Below are 23,257 nucleotides of genomic sequence, written 5' to 3' on the forward strand. Positions count from 1 at the left end.
GCGCAGCATTATGTGATGATTAAACTACTGGAACACAAAAGAGTGGACGGCGCAGAGCCGAGTGAAAATGAAACCTTTCGACTGCCTGTGACGCAGGCGGAGTTCAAGAAAACTCTGTTTTATGCATTGAAGCACAAAAGTAACTGGAACACCAATGCATTTTGTCGGACACTTTGAAAATGAATATCTTGAAACTGGTGCAGTCCAGAAAATTTGTTTTAAGTGGATACGCCTTGCAAACTCACTGGCTATAATTTGTAATTGAAATATGTGGCATAAATAATTAAATAAAAAGTTAGGGTAATTATGTTAATTATTTAATCAGGCATTTTGAATTCTCGTAGAAGTAATGGCTGCCTCATTAAATAGTTTCGATGAAGGATTAGAATTGTGCTATCTGACACAGGCGATTTTAAAATTTTTGGACCTTCGAAAAAAAAAAGATACCCTGTATGTATGCCTATAAAATCTGTTCAGATGGCGTGAGTCGGAGCATGGCGTTTAAGCTAAGGGTCTCGTGGCAGCCACTAGCATCGTCCCCGGCATATGTGCTGCTCGAAAAACAAATGTAGGTCGTGGTGCAAGTGCCCCACTTTAGGACTGAATGTCTATCAAAACAAAACGTCCAAGTCCACCCAAAAGCCCTCTTGATTTCAGATAAACCACTGGACAGATCAGACCCATCCAACAATTCATGTCGGGCCATGCAATGCATGAAGTTGGCCAGTAGCTGGCGCAACAAATGCATCCCAGGCAGTCAGGCAACGTAGGGCTGATGTCAATTCCTAAGCTCAACCCAAGCTATTTTGCCATGCCTGGTACAAACAACCCTTTGTTGGCCTCGGTACATGAGACCAAGGTTGGGCCAAAAGAGTCTTTTCCTTTGGATCGTGCCGGTGCACTAAACAGCATGACGATAAGCCAGCTGTGAGGACTGGATGCATCCATCACAAGGGAGAGCCCTTCACCTAGTTTTGGGGCCCTACCCAGCAAATGAGGGTTCCCAAATATGCAGTTTTCCCTGCTCCACACTCCTCTAGCTATCAGGCAAGACTACTTATTAATTTATTTATTCATACTACCCTAAGGGCCCCAGAGTAGCAATTTGCGTGACAAGTGCAGAATCATTCACATAAGCACAAGTTGACTGGCTAGTTGCTTCAATATACTAAAACAGCACTGCAGGAAAGACAAGGACACAATAAATGCAATAACGATGCCACGAGTGCTGTGGCACCAGTTTTACGTTCCTCGTCTCTTGTCTTTCCATTGCTGCTGCCTTAGTGGGTTCACATAAAGCAAGGACACAAAAAAGATTTAGCCTTTCAGCACACAAGAAATACACAGGGTCGGTATAAAAGACGCACACAAAGCACTCTTATACTGTACCTGTGTACTTTTTGTGCCCCAAAAGGCTAAATGGAATGCCAACATGCCCAAACTACATTCTTTCATGAAAAAAGAGCAAGGTGTACAAGTGCAGAAACGAACAAAATTGAATTGGTATTGTTATACGAAACCTATAGTTGACATGAAAATGCATTTTTGAAGCGCCCTGGGTGTCCTGTCTCCTCCTTGCGTTCCTGTTAACACTAAGCTTTATTGTGAACACACACTAGCCCATATAAAGTTGTAACTGTTTGTGAAATTTAACAGCATCACTTATCAGCACTAGATCATGAAAGTGCTACTTAAGGGCGCTCACTCCATGCTTGCCCAAGAGCAAGGTGTAAACAGTCATGTGACTCAAGGACATCTGCTAAGGACGTGGTGACACTTGAACTCTTCGGCAGCTCAGTTTAGGCTTTGTTGGCAAAATTGACCGGAATACACTTCCTTGCGAAAATTCACAGCACCATCTTTTTGCAAGTTATCAACTCCTCGGATGGCAAGTTTCAAGTCGCATTAGAATCAGCCGTACCACTTTCGGGTAATAGGTTATCTAGTCTAATTTTCATAATTACTGGTCTAATTACCGCCCTGAGTCACCTTGACGTGCACAAATTGTGAGAAAATCACCTAATTCGGTATGTTGCTTACATTTAAGGAACTTTGAGCACATTTATTGAAACGGACATCTTGGGAATGCACGAACGAGGCAAGCATCAGTGTGGCAATCACCCCAAATGATAATAATAATAACAATACCCTACAGGCTCACCTTCATAGAATGGATGGCTTCCCAGGCAGCGCCAGCATCGGGCAGCGTTAGGTAGCAGCTTTCATGGGGCAGCCGCAGCTGGTCGAGAATCTCCAGCGTGCCTGCCTGGTACCGAATTGCCTGAAGCATTCTTCTCGCCACAAGGGTTCCACGACTGGCTGGAAGACAATTGTCAATCAACCAACCAATTAATCAATCAATTTTTATTCCACCCAACAGTGCACACTGGTGAAGAATGATGATGATGTGTAGTGTTTAGGGGTGCAACTGCCAGATATGGCCAAACAGCACCATGCTAGTGGTGAGCGGTTATCAGTACGGTTCAATGAGATGGAACAATGAATTTTGATAGGTAGAAGAAACATCGCTGTAGAAAGGCTTAAAAATTTGTCGCTTAAGGTGTGTAATATTTATAAGTATTAAAATAATGACGATAAAGGCACTCCACCTTCATTGTCATTATTTTAATACTTTTAAATTTTATGCACTTTACTCTACTATTACTATACTATGACTGTACTATGACTATAATATGTATGTTTACAAAGGGACGATGTACTAAAATGAGTTAGTGGCAGTAGCATTACAGCCTCGCCAAGGCCCTAAAATGCAAGGGCCCAGAGGCATGTACTCTACAAATGTCTTGGGCTGATGACATATGTAGCACAACATCATGCAAGAAATTGAAAATTTTTTTCCATTTCAAAAAAACTGTTTTGTGCCAAAGAACAAGGCAAATGAAGGGGGATATGAAGGTAGATGTTGAAGAATTGAAGAATTATAGACCCATTAGCTTGCTTTCATTGTATAAAGTATTCACCAAGGTAATTTCCAATAGAATCAGGGCAACACTTGACTTCAGCCAACCAAGAGAACAGGCTGGCTTCATGAAGGGATATTCTACAATGGATCATATCCATGTCATCAATCAGGTCATTGAGAAATCTGTGGAGTACAATCAACCTCTCTATATGGCTTTCATAGATTATGAAAAGGCATTTGATTCAGTAGAGATACCAGCAGTCATAGAGGCATTGCATAATCAAGGAGTACAGGAGGCAGACGTGAATATCTTGGCAAATATCTACAAAGATACTGGGAAGGCTTAGGAGTGAGGATCAACGGCGAATATCTCAGCAACCGTAGGTTTGCAGATGGCATTGTCCTGTTTAGCAAAACTGGGGACGAATTAGAACAAATGATTCAGGACCTTAACCAAGAAAGTGTAAGAGTGGGGTTGAAGATTAATATGCAGAATACAAAGATAATGTTCAATAGCCTGGCAAGGGAACAGGAATTCAGGATCACCAGTCAGCCTCTAGAGTCTGAAAAGGAGTACGCTTATCTAGGTCAATTACTCACAGGGGACCCTGATCATGAGAAGGAAACTTATAGAACAAAATTGGGTTGCAGTGCATACGGCAGGCAGTATACCAAATCCTGACTGGGAGCTTACCACTGTCTTTGAGAAGAAAAGTGTACAATCATTGCATTCTACCGTTGCTAACATATGGGGCAGAAACTTAGAGGTTAACAAATAAGCTCAAGAACACGTTGAGGACCGCACAAAAAGCAATGGACTGAACCAAGTTAGGCCTAACGTTAAGAGACAGGAAGAGAGCGGTGTGGATCAGAGAGCAAACGGGGATAGTCGATATTCTAGTTGACATTAAGATAAAGAAATGGAGCTGGACAGGCCATGTAATGCGTAGGATGGATAAGCGGTGCACCATTAGAGTTACAGAATGGATACCAAGAGAAGAGAAGCACGTACAGCCGAGGATGGCAGAAAACTAGGCAGGGTGATGAAGTTAGGAAATTTGCAGGCTCAAGTTGGAATCAGCTAGCACAAGACAGGGGCAATTGCAGATCGCAGGGAGAGGCCTTCGTCCTGCAGTGGACATAAATATAGGCTGATGATGATGATGATGCCGGTAGGCTAGAGGGAAGTGCTTTTTCCGTTCAGCTTCTGCCTCCCGACGCTCCATAAGAACATTGAGGATGGTCAGCCTTTCACCACATCTACCAAAAACGGGAAGTTGGCCACCAGTATGCAAGTAATTGCGTGTGCCATATGTGTGCCCTATAAGTTCACAAAAGAACATATCAATTTGTCGCGATTTTAATGTGGGCGTCAAAGTGCCCAACTGTATCGTTATTGTACAAAGTTTATTAGAGGTTTCACCATCCTACAAATGTTGCTAGTAACCTCTTACTGTTACTAGCAGTAAGAGGTTAAGAGGTTATAAGAACGAAGGGCTTTAAATCTATAGTGGGTACAGCTAGAGAAGAATTGGAAGCTCTTGTTGCTGTGGATGTGGCGGTTTCGCCTGCTAGCACATTGCCGTGAATGCCTCTGTGCTCTGGCACTCAGCATACTGTTACATGGTGCTTAGATATGTGTGTCATACAGAGGGGTGAATAAAGACCATTTAAAGGACATTTACATTTAAAGAACAACATAAAGGATCTAACAGTGAATATAAAGTCTTTTTGTAACTTTGTTTTCTTGATATATCTCACAGCCGACAGTCCTGCATATGCTTCAGCCGCTAAAATACTCGTTTCAGCGTGCAGAACATCTCATCAAAAAAAAGATAGCCCGAGTGCTGCATAAGACACACTGGCATGTGTGGCCTAGATGTGTCAATACTCCAGGCATGAGTATTTCGACTAAAGTTCTAAAAAGTGCACTTGGATATGTGCTTGTGGAGCATGTTTCGTGACCTCGACGAACAACGTGTTGCATTAAACCAGCTGCCACTGCCACGGTGGTAGCAGCTTCGCTAGAGGCATTAGGCGATGTTCTAAAAGTGGGACACCCATTTACAACACCCTTCCCTCAGTTTCCTCACACGAAGTGAGAAGAACTCTCTGACAGAAGATCAGTTGTAAAAGAAGTCAGATGTCGGGATAGAAGTTTCAATAAGTTCATTGTCTTTAGGCAGCTAGCTTTCAAGTATTTTGTATGTGGAATGAATATGTTTCGAGGCTAAAATGATGCCTAAAAATTTGTGTTGAGTGGCTACAGACAGGGTAAAAAATTAAATTATGGGGTTTTACGTGCCAAAACCAGTTCTGATTATGAGGCACGCCGTAGTGGGGGACTTCGGAAATTTGCACCACCTGGGGTTCTTTAACGTGCACCTAAATCTAAGTACACGGGTGTTTTCGCATTTCGCCCCCATCGAAATGCGGCCGCCGTGGCCGGGATTCGATCCCGCGACCTCGTGCTCAGCAGCCCAACACCATAGCCACTGAGCAACCACGGCGGGTTACAGACAGGGTACTTCCAGAGAGCTGAATAGTAGGGTGTGGTACAATTCCTTTCTTATTTGTGAAGAGAATGTACACACATTTTTGTACACTCAACCTAAAACCATTTTCATCAGCCCATTTAGTCACATTATATAGCCTGGACATGCCGTTCGTAGATGGTAAGGTTGCATCGTGTTTAGAGAATGCATTTTAACAATAAACTGTACAGCTAAGGATGGCACCTTGTGGAACACCAGTTTACTGATTAAAGAACCTGGACAAAGCCTCCTGGTCTACCCTTACAAGGAAGGTGCAGTTGACAAGTAGCTTTTGATTATGTTTATCATGTTGCCATGGACACCCATGGCAGAAAGGTCCCGGAGAATTCTGAAGCAATATGCCGTATCATGCACTTTATTTTAAATCAAGAAATACTAGGAGAAAATCTGTTTATGTATGAAGGCAGCCCTAATATATGCCTCAAAGCAGACAAGGTAGTCTGTATTTGACCTCCATTCTCTGAAGACACACTGAAAAGGATCTAGTATTTTGTTGTTTTCTAGAAAATAGATTAGGTGCCAGTTTATCATTTTTTTAAAGAGCTTGCACAGACAACTTGTCAAAACTACTGACCTGTAACTGCTCGCTGAGGACAGGTCCTTGCCTTAATTAAGTATAGAGATTACAATAGCTGCTTTGCAAGAAGACGTAATGTGCCCAGCCACCCACATGGCATTGAAAAGAGACAGGAGTGCAAACCCTGAATTTAAGTACTTGATCATTTCATAAATAATACAACCACCACCTGGTGCCAATTTGTTAAAACTATTGAAAAGTGCCTGGATTTCAGCTAAACTAAATGGACAATAGCATGCCTCATTTTGCGCACACTTGCATTGGAGTGGCTGTTGCTCTGCATGTTCTTTGAACTGCATAAAAGTTTGTGTGTATTATAACACACTAGAGATATGCTCAAGGTGTTCGCCTAGAAAATCTTCTTTATCTTCAAGGCTCTCGCCTTGGGTACTTAATAATGGTAAGGAATGCGATTCCAGGACATTTAATTTATTTACCCTGTTCCACACTTTCTTCTCATCAGTCTCAGAATCAATACAGCAGATATACTGTTCCCAGCTCTCTCGCTTTGTATGTCGATGTGTTCTTCTTTTCCTACGACTTAATTTGCTTCAAATTAGTTAAGTTTTTGGCTGTTCGAGAGTCTTGAAGTCGTCCCCAAGGTTTGTTTTGATTTTTCTGTGCTTTTTGACATTCGTCGTTGCACCACGGGAGGTGCCATTTATAGGCTGGTTCATTAGTTTTCTGAATGCATTTCGTGGCATCCTCAATTATAAAGCCTGTTAAATATGCCACAGCACCATCTACATCACCAGAGGTAATGTCATCCCAGCTTAAAGATGGAAGTACTCAGAACAGTTCCCACCAGTCCGAGTCAACGTTCCATCGGGAAACATGTTAGCAGCAATCATCCCGTTTTTTTCGGTAAGTGGTCACTTCCGTACGGATTCTTAATGACACTCCACTCGAGGTACGGCATGAGTTACGGCGTGAGGTACGGCATGAGCCTATATACTATGCTTAGGTCTATGAAAGAATATGTTTTGTGTGCAACGCTATAGAATGTAGGGTTTTTATTATTAAGCATTTTTTATTAAGAAAATTTTATATCGGGCAACCTCTCGCATAGAGTTCTGTGTGCATTTAAACCTCCTATGACTACATAAGGTTCGTGAAGTTCGTTGATAATGTTATCAAATGCTGTTCTGGAAAGTTGATAGCTAGAAGTGATGTATAGAGGACTAATTGTAACTAGTCTATCAAACAATACCACTCAGATGGCAATTGCCTCAAGGGGCATTCAGAGGTGCAATTGCTGGGAAGTAACACCTTTATAGACTATTATGGCAACACCGCCCAATGAAGCAACAGCGTCATCGCGATCTTTGCAAAAAGTGGCGCATTTTCTGAGAAAGTCTGTCTGTGTTGATATTTGGTGCGTTTCCTGAATACACAGCACCTTTGAATTAAGTTTGTACAGTTCTTTGAAATCATCTAGATTGCGTAGCACTCCTCTAAATATTGCTGGCCGTGCAGTCTGGCTGGAAGATATGCCTGTCGTCTCTAGCGGGGTGCTGGACATGCACTGTAGCAAGTGCTTTGTTTCCCTTGAAGGCCTCGCCTCAAGAGACGAGACCCTAGAGACCACCAACCTGGAGGTTGATGCGCTTTGTGGGGCGGTGGAGCAGCACTGGCTGCAACCACTAGGGGCGCAGACGACGACACCGCCAGCTCACTGCGTGTGGGCCGGACAGCTGCCGGGAGTCATTGCAGCACTGGCCCCTGGCGTGCCACTTCTGCAGGACTGACACCCGCCTCCGTGCCTCCTTAAATGATACATTCTCTTTCACATTGATTGATAGAATTTCTTTCTTTTTCCAAGATGGGCAGGGCCATGAGCACTTGGCTTGATCCCCATCACAGTTAACAGAATGTGGAGTGTTCTTGCAGGATTCAGACGGGTGTTCATGAGCACTGCATTTGCCCACGAAGTAAGATAAGACAGGAGCGCTGACTCTGCTCGTCTGGAAGGGCCACATTCTGCAACGCTGGTGCCTGCTTTACAGGGTGTTTGCCAGACGGCGCTATGAATGAGGAAAAACTGTAGAGGGGGAGGCGGGTCATCCAACAAACCTAAGGCCCAGAGACGCGAGCGGGCTAAGCAAAAAAAAGAAAAAAGCTCGGGTTTCTCTGTCATTGCTATAGCAATGGCGCCTGCTTGCCAAAATCCATTTTGTCGTCAGCTCTGCGCATGACCCGACGCCTGTAGCGCACATAGCTCTTGCGGTTCACGGACTGACATTAGCGGGAGGAACAAGTAATGTATCATTTTATTTCATTTATTTTATACAGGCCAAATGCAAGGCATTTGTGAGGTGGGCTACATAGAACTATACAAGGCACAGGAACAGGAAATAAATGAATTATGGAAACTACTAAGACGGAAAGTAAAACTTGGAAAAGGGGAAGAGGATATAACGGCCATTCATCCGGTCTAAAGTAATGACAGACCACAGTGAAAAGAAGCTTTTAATGCAAATGTGACGTTCATCACTCTTTTTATCTGAGCATCCATTGAGTGCAATGATGCTTCGCTTGCTTCTTTTTTCTCACGATGCTTTTCATGTGGCCCGGTCCTCTTGCGAGCAAAATTGCTGCATTCTCATTAAAACATAATAATGAAAAAATTCTGCTTATGAATTTCACAAGGGAAGCTTGAATTATGCGTCTCCATAACAGCGGGAATCTTGTCGAAGGCAAGGCTGAGATTTTTCGTTACGGCCCCTGTCTGTGTAAAGAAAGGCGCCTGCACTTTGTGTAGTTGTAGACAAATTGAGCTCGTTCCGTCCTTCTGCATCGGCGTCTTCTGGTTTCTCCAGGCATTCAGCATCACTGAGCTGCGCCAGACTTCCCTCAAAAATTGAAGGAACGGCTCCCTTTCCAAGTCCAGGCATTTTCATTACATCTAGTAGGACATCACCTTTGTGTTCACTGAAGTAACTACCAAAAATAAGGTGCTCCTCGAAGTGTCGCACACATATATTTTGTCCTTTGCTTTAAGCACTTGCTTACTTTCAGGAATTTTTTGTCACCAATGGTGCAGTAGCTGATCAGAGGGCGCTGCGAAGAGCGAAAACTTGTCGCGTACTTTTCCATACCCAGATTTAAAGCCGGAAACAAAACACTGCATCGTTTCCTGTCCTGTTGCTCAGTCTCTGCAGGCATAGCAAGATACCTTTGTTGAAACTCATGGGAGCGGACAAGACGAGAAAGAAGAAGACGGCGGGCTCCAAAGGCACGCGCGCTAATAAAGCAATAAAAAGAAAAGAAAAAGAAGAATCTTGATTTCGTTCGCATCGAACGCAGCTGTCTCGTCTCGTTTCTGCGACATGGTGCCGTGACCAGGAATTAGCGGCTACTCCTCTTCCAACTGGCCACGGACTACCAGAACGACGGAAGGGTCACAGAAGAGGGACGAAGAGGAGGCCCCGGAGCGAACCAACGGCAACGAGACGAGACATCGACGGCAAGGAGCGGCACGGACACAGAGGGCGACCAAGATTCGGATGACGCCTCGCCGTTAGAATCTGTAAGCGACCAGCGGTTTCCTCAGTTATTCAAGATGAACAGAGAAGTGATTTTGAAGAAGCGAAAAATGCTGAGGACGCAAATAACAAACCTAGTGAGCGATGCTGAAAAGAAACTGGAGGAGAATCACGATCCTACAGGGATGTCGCTGATAGCCAGCCTGATTAAAGGTATTGCAGAGTCGCTAAAGAAAGCGGACGAGCAGATGGAGCAGTTCATAACACCCGAAACAGCTGACTCGGAGTTTGGGAAAACAAATGAGTACAAGTTAAAGATAATAAGTGCTCTGCACAACATCAACGCGTACCTTTCTCGGCAAGAAGTACGGCAAACAGTGAGGGAGCAACCTAACTTTAATGCCGAAGCTAGACAACCGCAGCAAGCAACAATAGTGAAGCTACCAAAGCTAGAACTAATGAAGTTTGACGGTGATAAAATGAAATGGAAGAGATTTTGGTGGCAATTTGAAACAGCTGTACACGAAAGAACCGACTTGAACGAAAATCAGAAATTTACGTACCTTCTGTCATCACTAACCGGAAAAGCGGCAGCTGCCGTGGAGGGACTACAGTTTTCCGACAGTAACTATGGCAACGCCATTGATCTACTCAAGCAGAGGTACGGAAAAGATGACGTGCTGGTAGAAATGCACATGAAAGAACTGACTAACTTGAATACAGTAGCAAGCTGCAACGACAATGACGGTTTAAGAAAGCTGTCACAAAAGCTGCAAGTGCACATACGTGGATTGGAATCCTTAGGATTGAAAAGCGAGTCCTATGCATCGATGTTGCTTCCGATCCTGAAAAGAGCTATGCCAGTGGATATGTACATTGGATTCCAGTTAAAACAAAGAGAAGCGATCAGTGGATCTTCATCACGAGATCAGAATGTGGCTTTACGTCAAGAAGATATTCTTAGGCGCTTGATGAAATACATCGAAGATCAAGTAGAGTGCAGAGAGGAATTGTCAACAGAAACGAGAGAAAGCTACAGCCACAGGACTGAGAGTAAGCTGCATACAAGAACTGTTAATTTTCAAAGTACAGCTGCAAAGTTTTGCATATTTTGCGAAAATACCACTGATTATACTGATGATTGTAGGAAAACAATGCCTTATGAAGACAAGAAAATGAAGCTCAGAGAGGCAAACAGATGTTTCTGCTGTACCAGGACTCGCCATACTGCTAAAATATGTAAGGCAAACATTAGGTGCAAGGTTGAACATTAGGTTGAAAATGGCATGCGACATCTATGTGCCGAAGCAAAGAACTGACAGCACAGTGTAAAACATCTACTCTTGGTGAAAGTAGATTCCTCTTGAAGTGCTGAATCACTTCTTCTTCTCTCCTGGTTTCTTTCTCAGGGCACTTTATGCCTAGATTTGAATCCTCTTGAAGATTCCTCTTCAAGAGGATTTCTGCTGTCGGCGACGCCGACAGCAGAAATCTGCTTTTGAGTGTCCATATAATTGCTATCGCAATAAAACAAGATCTTAGCTATGAACAGATTACGACAACTCACTAGACGGCTACAAGGAAGAGAAAACATCTACTTGCCAGTTTATGAACAACTCATCAAGTGTATTTCTGCTGACTGCAGTTGCATTAGCAGAAGGTAGAAGGCAGTCATGTTATTGTAGTGTACTGGCAGCCAAAGATCATTCATACTGAAAAGCCTATCTGAGAAACTTGGCTGTAAGGTTAAAGGAAAAGCAAGACTCGCGATAGGCTCATTCGGAGGAGGTCAAAATGAAAGAGTGATGAATTCAGTTGAAGTTAAACTGAAAAGTACCTCCAGTAGTGAATAAGTGGTACTGGAAGCACTGGAGGTACACATAATTTCAAAAGAAAGATTACCGTTCCTGCCTATCTCACTGCAAAAGAAGTATGAAGAGGACGGATTCAAGCTGGCTGACGGTTCATGTAAAGGCACATCATGCATAGAAATTGGAATACTTATTGGATCAGACCAGTATTGGCAAGTAATGACAGGTAGGATCTGAAGACTACAAGAAGGGTTGACAGCAGCAGAAACCATATTCGGCTGGACAGTACAAGGTCAAGCTAGGATATCAGCAACAATAATGGAGAAGTCAACCGTAATGGTACTTAACGTCAACGTGGATAACTGCGACATACAGACAGGACTCAGCCATTTCTGGGATATTGAAAATCTAGGCATAAAGTGCCCTGAGAAAGAAACCAGGAGAGAAGAAGAAGTGATTCAGCACTTCAAGAGGAATCTAAAATTTGAAGAGAAGCGATATTCTGCCAGACTTCCATGGAAAGATAACGTGGAACTTGATGAAAAAGTTGTCGCACTTTCACCTGAAAGGCGAAGCATCAATTGCGATAGCAAATTTGAAGAGAGCTATACGGAGTAATGATAGCAGCTTTATCAGCTGTATAAACTTGGACATGCAGCAGCACCGGCAACACGCAGAACTGTTGTCGACGCCGTCGGAGTTTTGCCCACGTTCGCTCAAAATGCGTGCGGCGTTGGTGACTGTTGCCGGAGCCTCTGATATAAATAGGCACTTGGTGCCGCAGCTAAACGTCGCCTCCCTTCCCTCCCCCTCCCCCCCACGGCCGTTCGTGCGTCGGAAGAAGGCACGTTTGCTCTACATATATGGTGATTGTAGAGGAGGAAAGAGACGCCTACTTCTGCAGCCCTTAAGGGAGCACAGCGCAGAACGCGCATTAGTTCTCCGCCGTGCGTTCAATCCCCGTGAAAGCGCGCGTCCCTCGCGCCCTTTCACTCGCACATACAGCGTTCGGTGCGCGGCGACAATTTCATCTCCATTGACGTCATACGGAACCTCACGGCGACGGCGACGCCGACAGCAGAAATCTGCTTTTGAGTGTCCATATAATTGCTATCGCAATAAAACAAGATCTTAGCTATGAACAGATTACGACAACTCACTAGACGGCTACAGGACGAAAGCATACTCCGGCGCTACGACAGTGCGATCAGAGATTATTTAAATAGTGGAGTAGCAGAAGTGGTTGACGAAAAAAGTCGACCGATGACACACTGCTACTACATGCCGCATCAGGCAGTAATAAGGGAAGATCGACAAACCACAAAGATAAGAATTGTATTTGATGCGTCTTCATCGTCAATAAAAGGGTTTTCTTTAAACGATAACCTCGAAACAGGACCGAATCTCAATTGTGATCTGGTGCATATGCTGATGAACTTCTGACACCATCACATAGCAATGACAGCTGATATAGAGAAAGCATTTCTGCAGATTTCAATACACGAAGAAGATAGTGATGCATTGCGTTTTCTTTGGTGGGACAGAATTCCAAGTGGTAGTGACGTAAAAGTTGTGACATGGCGAATGTCCAGAGTTACGTTTGGAACAGCTCCGAGTACTTTCTTACTTGCAGCAACTGTACAAAACCACCTAAGCAAGTTGGAAGATAGCTTTCCGGAAACGATTAAGCAGCTGAAGAACAACATTAACGTCGACGACGTGATACTGGGAGTCAACTCACCAGAAGAAGCCGAAAAACTTTATAAAGAGTCAAAAGACATTTTTCAAGAGGCGTCAATGACACTCAGAAAGTTCAAAATGAATGAGCCTGGATTATAGCAAACTATAAACATACAAGAGAAACATACACAGGCATGGAAACCTCAACCCAGATAAAGGTACTTGGCATCAGATGGAATTACGAGGAAGATAAATTGTACCTCCCATCTTTTGACATAAAGGACATCGATACGAGAGGTCCAATTACGAAGAGGCAAATGCTACAGCTAACAGCAAGAATATACGATCCTCTGGGCGTCTTCACTCCATTCACAGTGACAGCTAAGCGACAAATACAAAACATGTGGAGGAAGGGAACATCTTGGGATGATCCACTACCAGATGATGAAACAGCGTCGTGGAGGAACTGGATTCAACAGAAGCATTCTTACATGCATTCCGAAGATTTACAGCGAGACGAGGCCTATGTTGCATACAAGACTTCAGCACACCTAAATGGTTTGATATTAACCAAGGCAGCCAGCCTTTGTTACATACAAGACTTCAGCATACCTAAATGGTTTGATATTAACCAAGGCAGCCAGCCTCTTCACACAGATCTTCATTTGTTTTCCGATGCAAGCCCGTACTTACGGAACAGCCGCCTACTTGATAAATACCTACGAAAACCAAAAACAGTCTGAGCTACTCATAGCAAAAGGACGAATAGCTCTAATGAAAGAAATGTCTTTGCCAAGACTCAAGCTAATGGCTGCGATGCTATCTGCACGCCTCTCTGAATATATCAGAAGAGGATTTGTAAGAAAACTCAACGAAATGAGATATTGGACAGACTCAACCATTGTTCTCAGTTGGTTAAGCGGAAAGAAAAAAAATGTCGCAGTTTCGCCCGAAAGGCGAAGCATCAATTGCGATAGCAAATTGGTAGAGAGCTATTCGGAGTAGGGATAGTAGAGTAGTTTTATCGGCCGCATAAACTTGGACACATTCGCTTTCTAACTGAATTGACAAGCGTGGTGTCATCGCGCACAAGCAAACATGAATAGATCACACTGAATGACCGCAGACAATGACTGTCAAAACGGTGGCGCGGCCGCTGCAGCGGGCGAAGAATCGTGCGGTCTATCGCTTCAACGGAAACTGAGCGGCATTTACAAAGGTCAGAGCCGTGTGGAGACAAGAGACGGTGTGGGCCACGGCACCACAGCCAGTGCAAGCGTATTTGTTGGCAGAGTTTTTTTGCTTTCGCGTGGGAGATTGCGTTGCCAGTTCTCCTTGCGCTGGGTTGCAAGATAAGCATTTGGTGCCGTAGCACAGCGTCGCCCCGCCTCCCTCGCCCCCATACCCTCACGGCCTTTTGGGCGACAATCGCGTTTGCTTTCCGCCGTGCGTTGGCTCTCCGTGGTAGCGCGCGTCCCCCGCGCGCTTTTACTCGTACGGCGCGCGGCGACGATTTTATCGCCCTTGGAATCTATACGGAACCTGACGGCGACGCCGACGGCAAAAATCCCGTTGAAGTGTCCATATAATTGCTATCGCAATAAAACGCAACAATTTTGTCAAAAACAGAGTGAAGGAGATAAAGGAAAAAATGAAACTGTCAGAGTGGAATTACGTTGCAAGTGAAGAAAACACAGCTGATTTGATGACCAGAGGTGTAAGCACAGAGCATCTGATAAACTCAGAACTATGGTGGCATGGTCCAAAATGGTCAGCTCTGAAAAAGAAAACTACAGAACAAACTGAAGCAGAAGACGACACTGAGCATGGTGAAAGTTATGCGATTAGCACATGCACCTCAAATGCGGCAGTGATTAACACGGAGAAATCAACAATGAGCATGAAATCAACAATGAGGAAAGTTATTGGAAAAAGACTGTTATCAAGAAAAGAGATGCAAACACTAACAACTGAAGTTGAAGCTGTCCTTAATAACAGACCGTTGACCTATGTATACAGCGAACCGGATGAGCCTCTACCTATTAATTTGCCGGCTGATATAAAGGTGGAAAGCACAGGATCAAAGACAGTACAGAAGGTGAAAAAAAGATCAGCATAGAAGAAATGTGGAGAAATAAGCAAAAAATTACGAAAGATTGGTGGAAGAGATGGAACAAGGAATATCTGAAAGAACTGAGAGAGCAGTGTAACACAAAAAAGCAAGAAATGACAGTGAACCAAGGAGATATCGTTTTGAACGGTGCACGTACTCCTAGATCCTTCTGGAACCTGGCTAAGGTCATTAAAGTATATTCTGGAGTCGACGGGAAGCCGCGCTCCTGTCTCTTAAAATCCAAAGGAAAACTCGTTCGGAGACCTGTTCAAAACCTTTACACACTCGAAGGTTGCTTCTACTGATGAGAAGGAAACTTTTCGCGGCCGGAAGCTGTTGAAACTCATGGGAGCGGACAAGACGAGAAAGAAGAAGACGGCGGGCTCCAAAAGCGCGCGCGCTAATAAAGCAATAAAAAGAAAAGAAAAAGAAGAATCTTGATTTTGTTCGCATCGAACACAGCTGTCTCGTCTCGTTTCTGCGACAACCTTGTTCCGTCAGGCATGAAAAACATACTGCACACATGGCAAACAAAGAAAGCGTGGAACACGAAAATTTCGAACACTCACTCCCTCACAGACGTTGAGGCGTGAAAAACAAGTACTGCTGTTGAGTCTTTTTGTACAGCATTATTTATCGTCTGTTTCCTCTAGAGACATGTAAAAATTGTTTTGCATATGTGCGGAAAAAGCGGTGCCGTATGTTTATTTGCACTTTAGTATCGGTGCACATATATTTTTTTTGTGTTTGATTGCTGTCAAATTGAGACGGCTCAGGTACCATAGCTGAGGGCCTGCATTTCCAGCAGACAACACGCTCTATGCATGCCGCACTGCCCCTTCCACGTTGCCATCCTCTGCAACGCACATGGAAGCAAGCTGTTGAGTGATTGCCACGCACCTCGGCAGACAGCGCTACGCAAGGAGAGTAGTTGGCTGGCAGCAGAAGGGAAGCACCTGCGAAAGCATCAAGAGGAGCGGAGGGAAAGAGCAAAGGACCCCGGCATTCGCACTGCAGCGGAGTCGGTGCTCGTGTTTATCTTACTCTGCCCATTTGGCGGAAGTCAGTTGACCTCAACAATTCTGTGAACTGTGGCAAAAACTCCGGCATTTGAAGCATCGATGACTTGCATCTTTATGCAGCCTGTCTCAATAGTCTCGGGCAGTACAGTCGAGCCAAAGGTTCAAATAAGATGCTTCGTCTGAATCGCTTTTCTATCACGCCTCATCTTAATTCATTTGACATTAATAACATTCTGGTCACAACAGCCCTCTAAGAGTTCAGTCTCACTTAGTTCCAGCAAATCATCATCTAAAATCGCACCACAGCTGGTGTTCATAGTGCGGTGCGGGGTCACAGTGACAGGAACGTCTCCAATTGATACTAGGTTCTGTAGTTTGTCATGCTGTTTCTTATCTCGGAGTTCAAAAAGAAAGTCTCCGCTAGCCAACTTTATAGCTTTATAACCGGTTCTTATAGTCTTTGTCAAGCACTTTGCAACGAGGAAAGGAGAAATGGTTCTCACTACCTTGTCTGGTTATACACTGGATCACATGCTAGTCGGGCAAGTTGCTCTTGTGGTAGCCGAAAAATTTAAAGACTTCTTCGGTGTGCTCCTTTTTCTGGGGGCAACCGAAAAATGCAGGAAGTGAACGAGCCGTGAAAACATTATTGTTTCGGCAGGAATGCCGGTCACCCATCGTGGAGACCAACAAGGGGACACTGTCGGACCTGCAAAGACAGGCCCTACAAACACCAACTGTATGTTTCTACTATAACCAAATATGTATAACAAAGGGGGGTTAGACACCCAAGGTTTATCCTTTCTGCCTGCAAAATTGGAAGTAAAAGGAAGTGAGGAGAAGACAGGAAAAATTGAGAGTTAGAGAGCAACACGAAGATTCGGGAACAGGATAGGAAGAGGCAACTACTGATTTCACCCCGATGGGTCAGTCCAGAGGTGCCGTCTGCATTAAGTAGAGGCCAAAGGGTTGTGTTGCTTCCGCTGAGGGGCCTTAAAGGTCCAAACACTCAGCTTCGGCTCAATCCCCAGGATCCCCTTTTCCACAAACACGACCAATCTGAACACAGTTACACGTGGAAGGGTCAAACCCCCAGGTGCGCGGATCCATGGTGTCGCAACACCAAATGCCTGCTCACACAGACGCCCTCGCGGGCACACTGGTGAAATGAGGGAAGACGGGAAAATAGGTTTAGAACTTGAACTTGGCCTAGTTGGTATGTACTGTATGACATGTTTACTGATAACGAAAGATGAGATTAGGATATTTGCCTTAAGGTGGTGGTCCCACTCTAGCAGTGCATGCACCACATTTTTGACAGTGTTGGCGGATGCACTGTGCTTTCTGCACGCACTACAGAGACGTGAGCTATAATGCACTAGTAAACTTACATTCTGCACTTTTGAATGACATCTGGTAGTATCACCTAGCTTGAAGCATTGTTGGCAATCAGAACCTTAGGAATAAAAAACAGCATTTTTGCTTTCACCAACCTCCGGACTTGAGCATTTATGGCAAAAACTATTCAACATAACAAAATGCAGCTTGCAGTGCCTTTAGAGTGATATTGTGTGTATATTTTAAGCTTAAGATTATTATATCGTGTTTACCTTCTAAAGGACAGTTTTAAATGAGATCCAAGTGCTTTAAACATTAAAAAAGTTTATAATTTAATTTTTTTTATTGACAGAAATTTCCCAAACTGGGCAGTTACTCATAGCCTGCAAATGGAGTGTGGGAACGTGAAGCCTTTTTGCACTAACGTGGCCAGTTGTGCAATGATGTTTGCCATCCAATAAGTGGGAAGCATGGTAAAGTGAAAAAAAAAAAAAACGAGAAAGCGTCTGAAATGAACTAAAAATGCATCAAAACGTATTACAGTTGACCTCGGATATATCGTACCCACATATGACGAATTATTGTGTATGTCGAACTGCTATAAAATCCCCTTGAAAATCTCATGCAAATCTATAGAGCTGGTGCACGCGTATACAGAACACCTGTTCACTGGCACATTCGATATATCGAACGCAAAGCCAGGCCGAAGACCTCAAAGTGCACTTCTTTGTGCACCTTCAGGTCTTCTGGCACCTGGAGAAGAGAATGTGCCGTCAGTTGTGCCCCGTTGAGCTATTGGGCTAGCCCGCGTGCTACCTCAAATGTCAACATTCCTTCTTTCCGATTTTCGTGGCGTCGTCACGTGGGTTGAGTGCCTTGCCTATTCGTGAGTTCATTTTCTGCAAGCAACGGCCACTGCAAATGTAAACAAAAGAACTTGGACTTTGCAATGAAGTTGAAAGTAATCCAGCAATTTTTTCGCAGGTAAATAAAGTGTGGTTGCTTTTTTTTTCAGAGTTGCGTGCAGTAACTTAGCGGCCTTCGTATGCACCAATCGGTAAGCCGCCGTTTGGCTCACAGCCTATTATTTTAAATATAGATTAATCTATATATCAAACTTTCTTGTGATCTCTTCAGATTCGGTATATCCGGGTTCGACTGTGTCTATTTTCAATAATCTTAGTTCACTGCACAGAATAATAATAAAGGAAGGAGCATACAAAGTTTAATAATTTTTTTTTCCATTCCGAAGTTATGAATGTTCCCACGAAAGGGTGCAGAAAATGAACTTTAGAGAAAAAGGAAATTAAAGTTTGCCGATTCTTGTGCAAGCAAGATCACAATGCCCAGAATGGATAAAATGCACCAGGGACCTGTTTAGCTGTCCTGAGCTATCTTATTGCTTTTGTTTCTGCTCTTGTTTACTTGCAGAGATCATCACTGGTTGATTGACACTGCGCCTTCACATGGTACTGGGTCTCTCGTACAACACGCTACCATAGTGTGGTGGCCCGGTTCAATGCCTGCTTCAATCAAAGTATTTGCTGTACCTCTGTTCCCCTTGTTGATGTGACATACAGCATTATATAGGCCGAACAGAAGGATGGGAAGGCTCAGGTCTTTGGGGACTTGTTGCCAAATCATCCTGTCACAGGATTGGAGTTTTGGGTTCTCCCATGCAGGCACTCAGAGGTCAGCATACACAGGCTTCACTTTATTATGCATCTCATTGGAAAGGCCTCCCTTGTGCTTGTAGCATCCGCTACCAAGTGCAGTTCTGCGGTTAAACCTGCACCAAGGCCTGGGCCAAGAGGGTACAAACCATGCCTCGGAGTTTCATCTGTAAAACTACACTGAAACAGGCTCACTAATGTGGCTTGCTTCATCACTTGCAGGTCTGTGACATTCGATTTGGTGGCAATACCACAATAGTTATGCCGTTGGTTGATTCGAACCATCCCTTAACATTCTTTCGCCTCAAAGTCCACGAACAGTCTTTTAATTTTCACAGGTGGCATCCAACACACTTCTGTACATGTCTAATGCACTTTAGTTTCTGCACGCTGTTCACTCCACATACAGCCTCGACAGCCATGTGGCTCTTGGATTCACTATCTCCATAGAAGTCTACATACTTTAAACTACGCATTGTTTCAGCACACTTAAACAAACGGTAGAGCCCTGCTGTCTATATACCTCTTCCCCTCCTCCCTTTGGATTGGAGTGGCGAGGCTCGCTATGTGCTTGCACTTTATAGCAGTGGTCGGTGTGCACCTGGTTTCTGGATGGTGCTTTTGACAGATTGATCTTGTACTGGAAAATAATTAAAATTAGATAGTCATTGCACTTCAATGGCAATTCAAACAAGGCTCTTGCTATTTTGCCACGTCGCTAAATTTCCTAACATGAAGTACCACATAAATAATAAATAGTTTTGCCTACATCTGCATAAATGATACACCGTGATAAATTCACGGCACATTAGTGGCAAATGTACTTCCGGTGATACAGTTAGATTAACTGCATTTGAGACATAATAAAATTACTGTGTTCATCACTAGTATCTGGAAGAAACAACTGTCATCTAATTGAGGCTTGACCAAGCACAGCCCACACAAGGACACCATTGAAAGAAATGCAAACGCAAAACAGCGTTGTGTGGGTGTGCTTTTCTGTCACGGAGCACTGTTTTAAGGTCAGACATCAATGACAAGCTCACCTACACTTCCACCGTACTAATTGAGGCTCTTTTTTTCTTCGACTCCAGCCTCCAAGACACTTCTCACATTTGTTTACCTCTTTGGACTGTATTGTCTCTGAATGTACAAGTCAACAGTGAATGCGTCACCACTGGAAGTAACATCAAGGGCCAGAATCCTCGCAAGGTAAATTCTGAACACTTCAACTATAACCGTGAACTTTTGTTTCACCATTTTTTGCTTGCATGTTTGTCATGGCTTCATAAGTTCTCGTTTCAGGAAGATGGACAAAAGAGATTATTGGTCTGCAAGCTGCCCTCACCGGATGTTGAGCATAAAAAGCTCAACAGTCACCATAATGACAACAGGTCCTTCGAACCATGAAGTGTTCGCAAGTTTACCAGATATAGGGGGATGCGAGCCCTATCAGGAAAGCAGGAGTCTACAGTTTTGTATCATACCGAGCGAGAAAGCTAAAATTTGAAATGCAAGCTTACTTGCTTTTAAGGGCATTTTATTACAAACGGAGAAGTAACACATTGAGTCATAACTTGTTTCTTTTCTTGTCATTACAACTATACAACTAGAACAGGAACAAGGTAGCAAGCTCGTACTTGCTAATGCACAAACTCTGTCATCTGCTCTTTGCAAATCATCTTGGTGGGCAATACCACCAAGTATCACATGCTCCCTCACAATGATAATTTCTTACATGAAAATGCAAAGAATTTTAAAATGGTCAAAAGGGCTCAATGCAATTTTGAGAAAATGACACGTTGTATTGACTGAATATCTGGCAGTCACTCTTACATGGTTCATTAACAGTTGGCATGAAATCAATTACTAGGCTAGCCCTGCACAGTAAGATAAGAGATATTAGCAAAGGCAAGATCACACAACCAGCCTACTCTACATTCCACAAACATGACGAATCACTAAAAACAATCTTTCTTTCCTTTCAAACAGCAGATGACAAACCTGAGCGCAGTGTGCTCCCCAAAGTTTTTGAAATATACTTGCAGAATAGTAAGTGAAGTTTAACATTAAGCCAATCAATAATGGATGAGCAAGGGAAGCTTCAGCCTGGGAACTTGTCTTCATCACAGCCCTCACAAATACGTTTGCTTGTTGAAACATTGTAGCCAGCAAGCCTGTGATGTGTTTCACGTCCAAGCATTGGGACGTCACCACCATCGAAACGACGACAGCGCACTGCCGGCAGTGGTAATCGAAGTGGCCGCTGAGCCTTTATATTGTAAACTTTAGTTCTAACGCTTCAAACCAATGCATACACAAAAACATTTCAGTGTTAAATTTTAAACTGTTTTATATCATGACAATTTCTCGAATGGGTAATGGCAAGAAAGAGAGTAGGCAGTCTGGACCAAAAAAAGATGAACAGTCGCAAAAGAATACGCCCTAGTGAAAGCTGCGTGTTTGTGCTCAAATTGAGCTGCAGTTTGTTGAATATTGTGTACGAAGTGGTGTGACATCTTCAGCTACAAAAGTGGAGGAACTTTAGCAACATGCCAGCCTGCAATGGCTCTATGTGGTCAGATGTATTTCTTCATTCAGCGGCTCACAGCTTGTGTCCAAAAGAAATGTGTCGTGGGACTGTACATAGTATCTTTTCGCACATGAACACTTATGCATGTTATGCAGCTTTATATTTTATGAAGTGCTATTCACATGCCTTTTATTTCATGTAAACATCGATGCTGTTATAATAAAGCTGTTTATTTGCAGAAAGTTGGTGTGATGAGCGTTGTGATTTCGCTCGGCCTATGCAGCAATGCAAATGCCGGTGAACTAATGCAATAACCATCCTTTGCATGACTACTGCCGCTACAATGTCTCTTCTTTCCAGCTCGCCATTATTTCCCCTGATAATCTGTTGTTACCCAGAAAGAACTTTTGGTGCTTTCCACGTGAGACACATGTGTTTAGGTGCCTCAGTAGTCTATTAGCGTTTATCTTAACATTTGTATCGCACCCCAGTTGAAGGTCACTCTGTTTTTAATTGCCTTCTCGTTGCTTTTCAGGTGCACACGTGTGTCTGATCTATATAAGCTTGGCGTTCGCTTCATTAAATCAACATTGTCAGTACCGCTTCGTGTTGCCTCTTTCTACGTCTGGAGTGTTTTTTGCGGTAACTTCCCAAATCGTAGACCAGCATACGTGCTGACATGGTCCGACATGTGTGACGTTGATAGCCACCTGGGTGGAAAGGCGCGCAAAAGTGGCTGCCGAAGGTAATGCACACGAAACCGACCAAGTTCATATTGAGAGATAGAGGGACACCAAGTGTGAGCTACGCATTACCGGCCCCTGAAAGAACAAAAAAAAAATGTGCAGGTTGGAACGGAGGCAACGCTAAATTTCCGGGTAGTCCATGTGGCTGTGTCAGCTGTGGCAGCAGATGCCTGCGTCACCCGATTGCTTCGCAATGCAAGTTGCTCATCTTCAACGGCAACTGTCGGCGCAACCAGGTGGGACACTGTCCAATCTGCTTGCACTGCTGGTTGTCGCTCGTTACCAGACCGGCATGTGCAATGACGAAGGTGAGCCGTTTACAAGCTCGCGAGAATGATTCCAGCGTATCTCGACATGCAACTTTTATTTCTGCTCCTGTACGAGAAGGTGCACTGCTTGTCTTCTGCCACTAAAGTCGCACGTTCCATTCACTCAGGTGTCAGTAGAGGCTCTTTGGTCTCCTGGCAATTAAAATGCAAAAACTACGTGGCAGCCAAGGCAATGAGCCATGCCACACAGCCAGCCGGGCGAGCACTGTGCGTATCCGCGTACGCTACCAGTGGAAAGCAATGATAATCAATTTTGCTCAAAAAAAATTATAAAAATCAATTTCTGCTGATGATGATGTAGTGGCGGCCAGCCCCTTTGTAACGGGTGGACATACGCAATGTCCTGGCCGGAGGGTCTAAATGGTCTAAATCATGGTCTAAAAACTCTAGCCTAACTAAACAAATAAATAGATAAATAAATAAAAAAAGGGCTTCGGATGGATGGATGGATGAGGCTGAACCATTTAAATCG

At 43.9% G+C, this 23,257-nt stretch overlaps 1 protein-coding gene across 1 annotated transcript in view; it reads right to left on the bottom strand.

Moving 5' to 3' along the window:
- LOC119465124 (methylthioribose-1-phosphate isomerase-like) overlaps positions 1–23,007 on the bottom strand; it is a 49,141-nt gene extending 26,134 nt beyond the window's left edge. The window contains 2 exon segments of the mRNA XM_049655593.1: positions 2,162–2,319; positions 22,878–23,007. Coding sequence (XP_049511550.1) covers positions 2,162–2,319; positions 22,878–22,884 — 165 coding nt within the window. The 5' untranslated portion in view covers positions 22,885–23,007.
- Positions 23,008–23,257: the final 250 nt, after the last annotated feature.

The sequence above is a fragment of the Dermacentor silvarum genome, chromosome 9 (assembly GCF_013339745.2).
Source record: "Dermacentor silvarum isolate Dsil-2018 chromosome 9, BIME_Dsil_1.4, whole genome shotgun sequence".
NCBI classification, from domain to species: Eukaryota; Metazoa; Arthropoda; class Arachnida; order Ixodida; family Ixodidae; genus Dermacentor; species Dermacentor silvarum.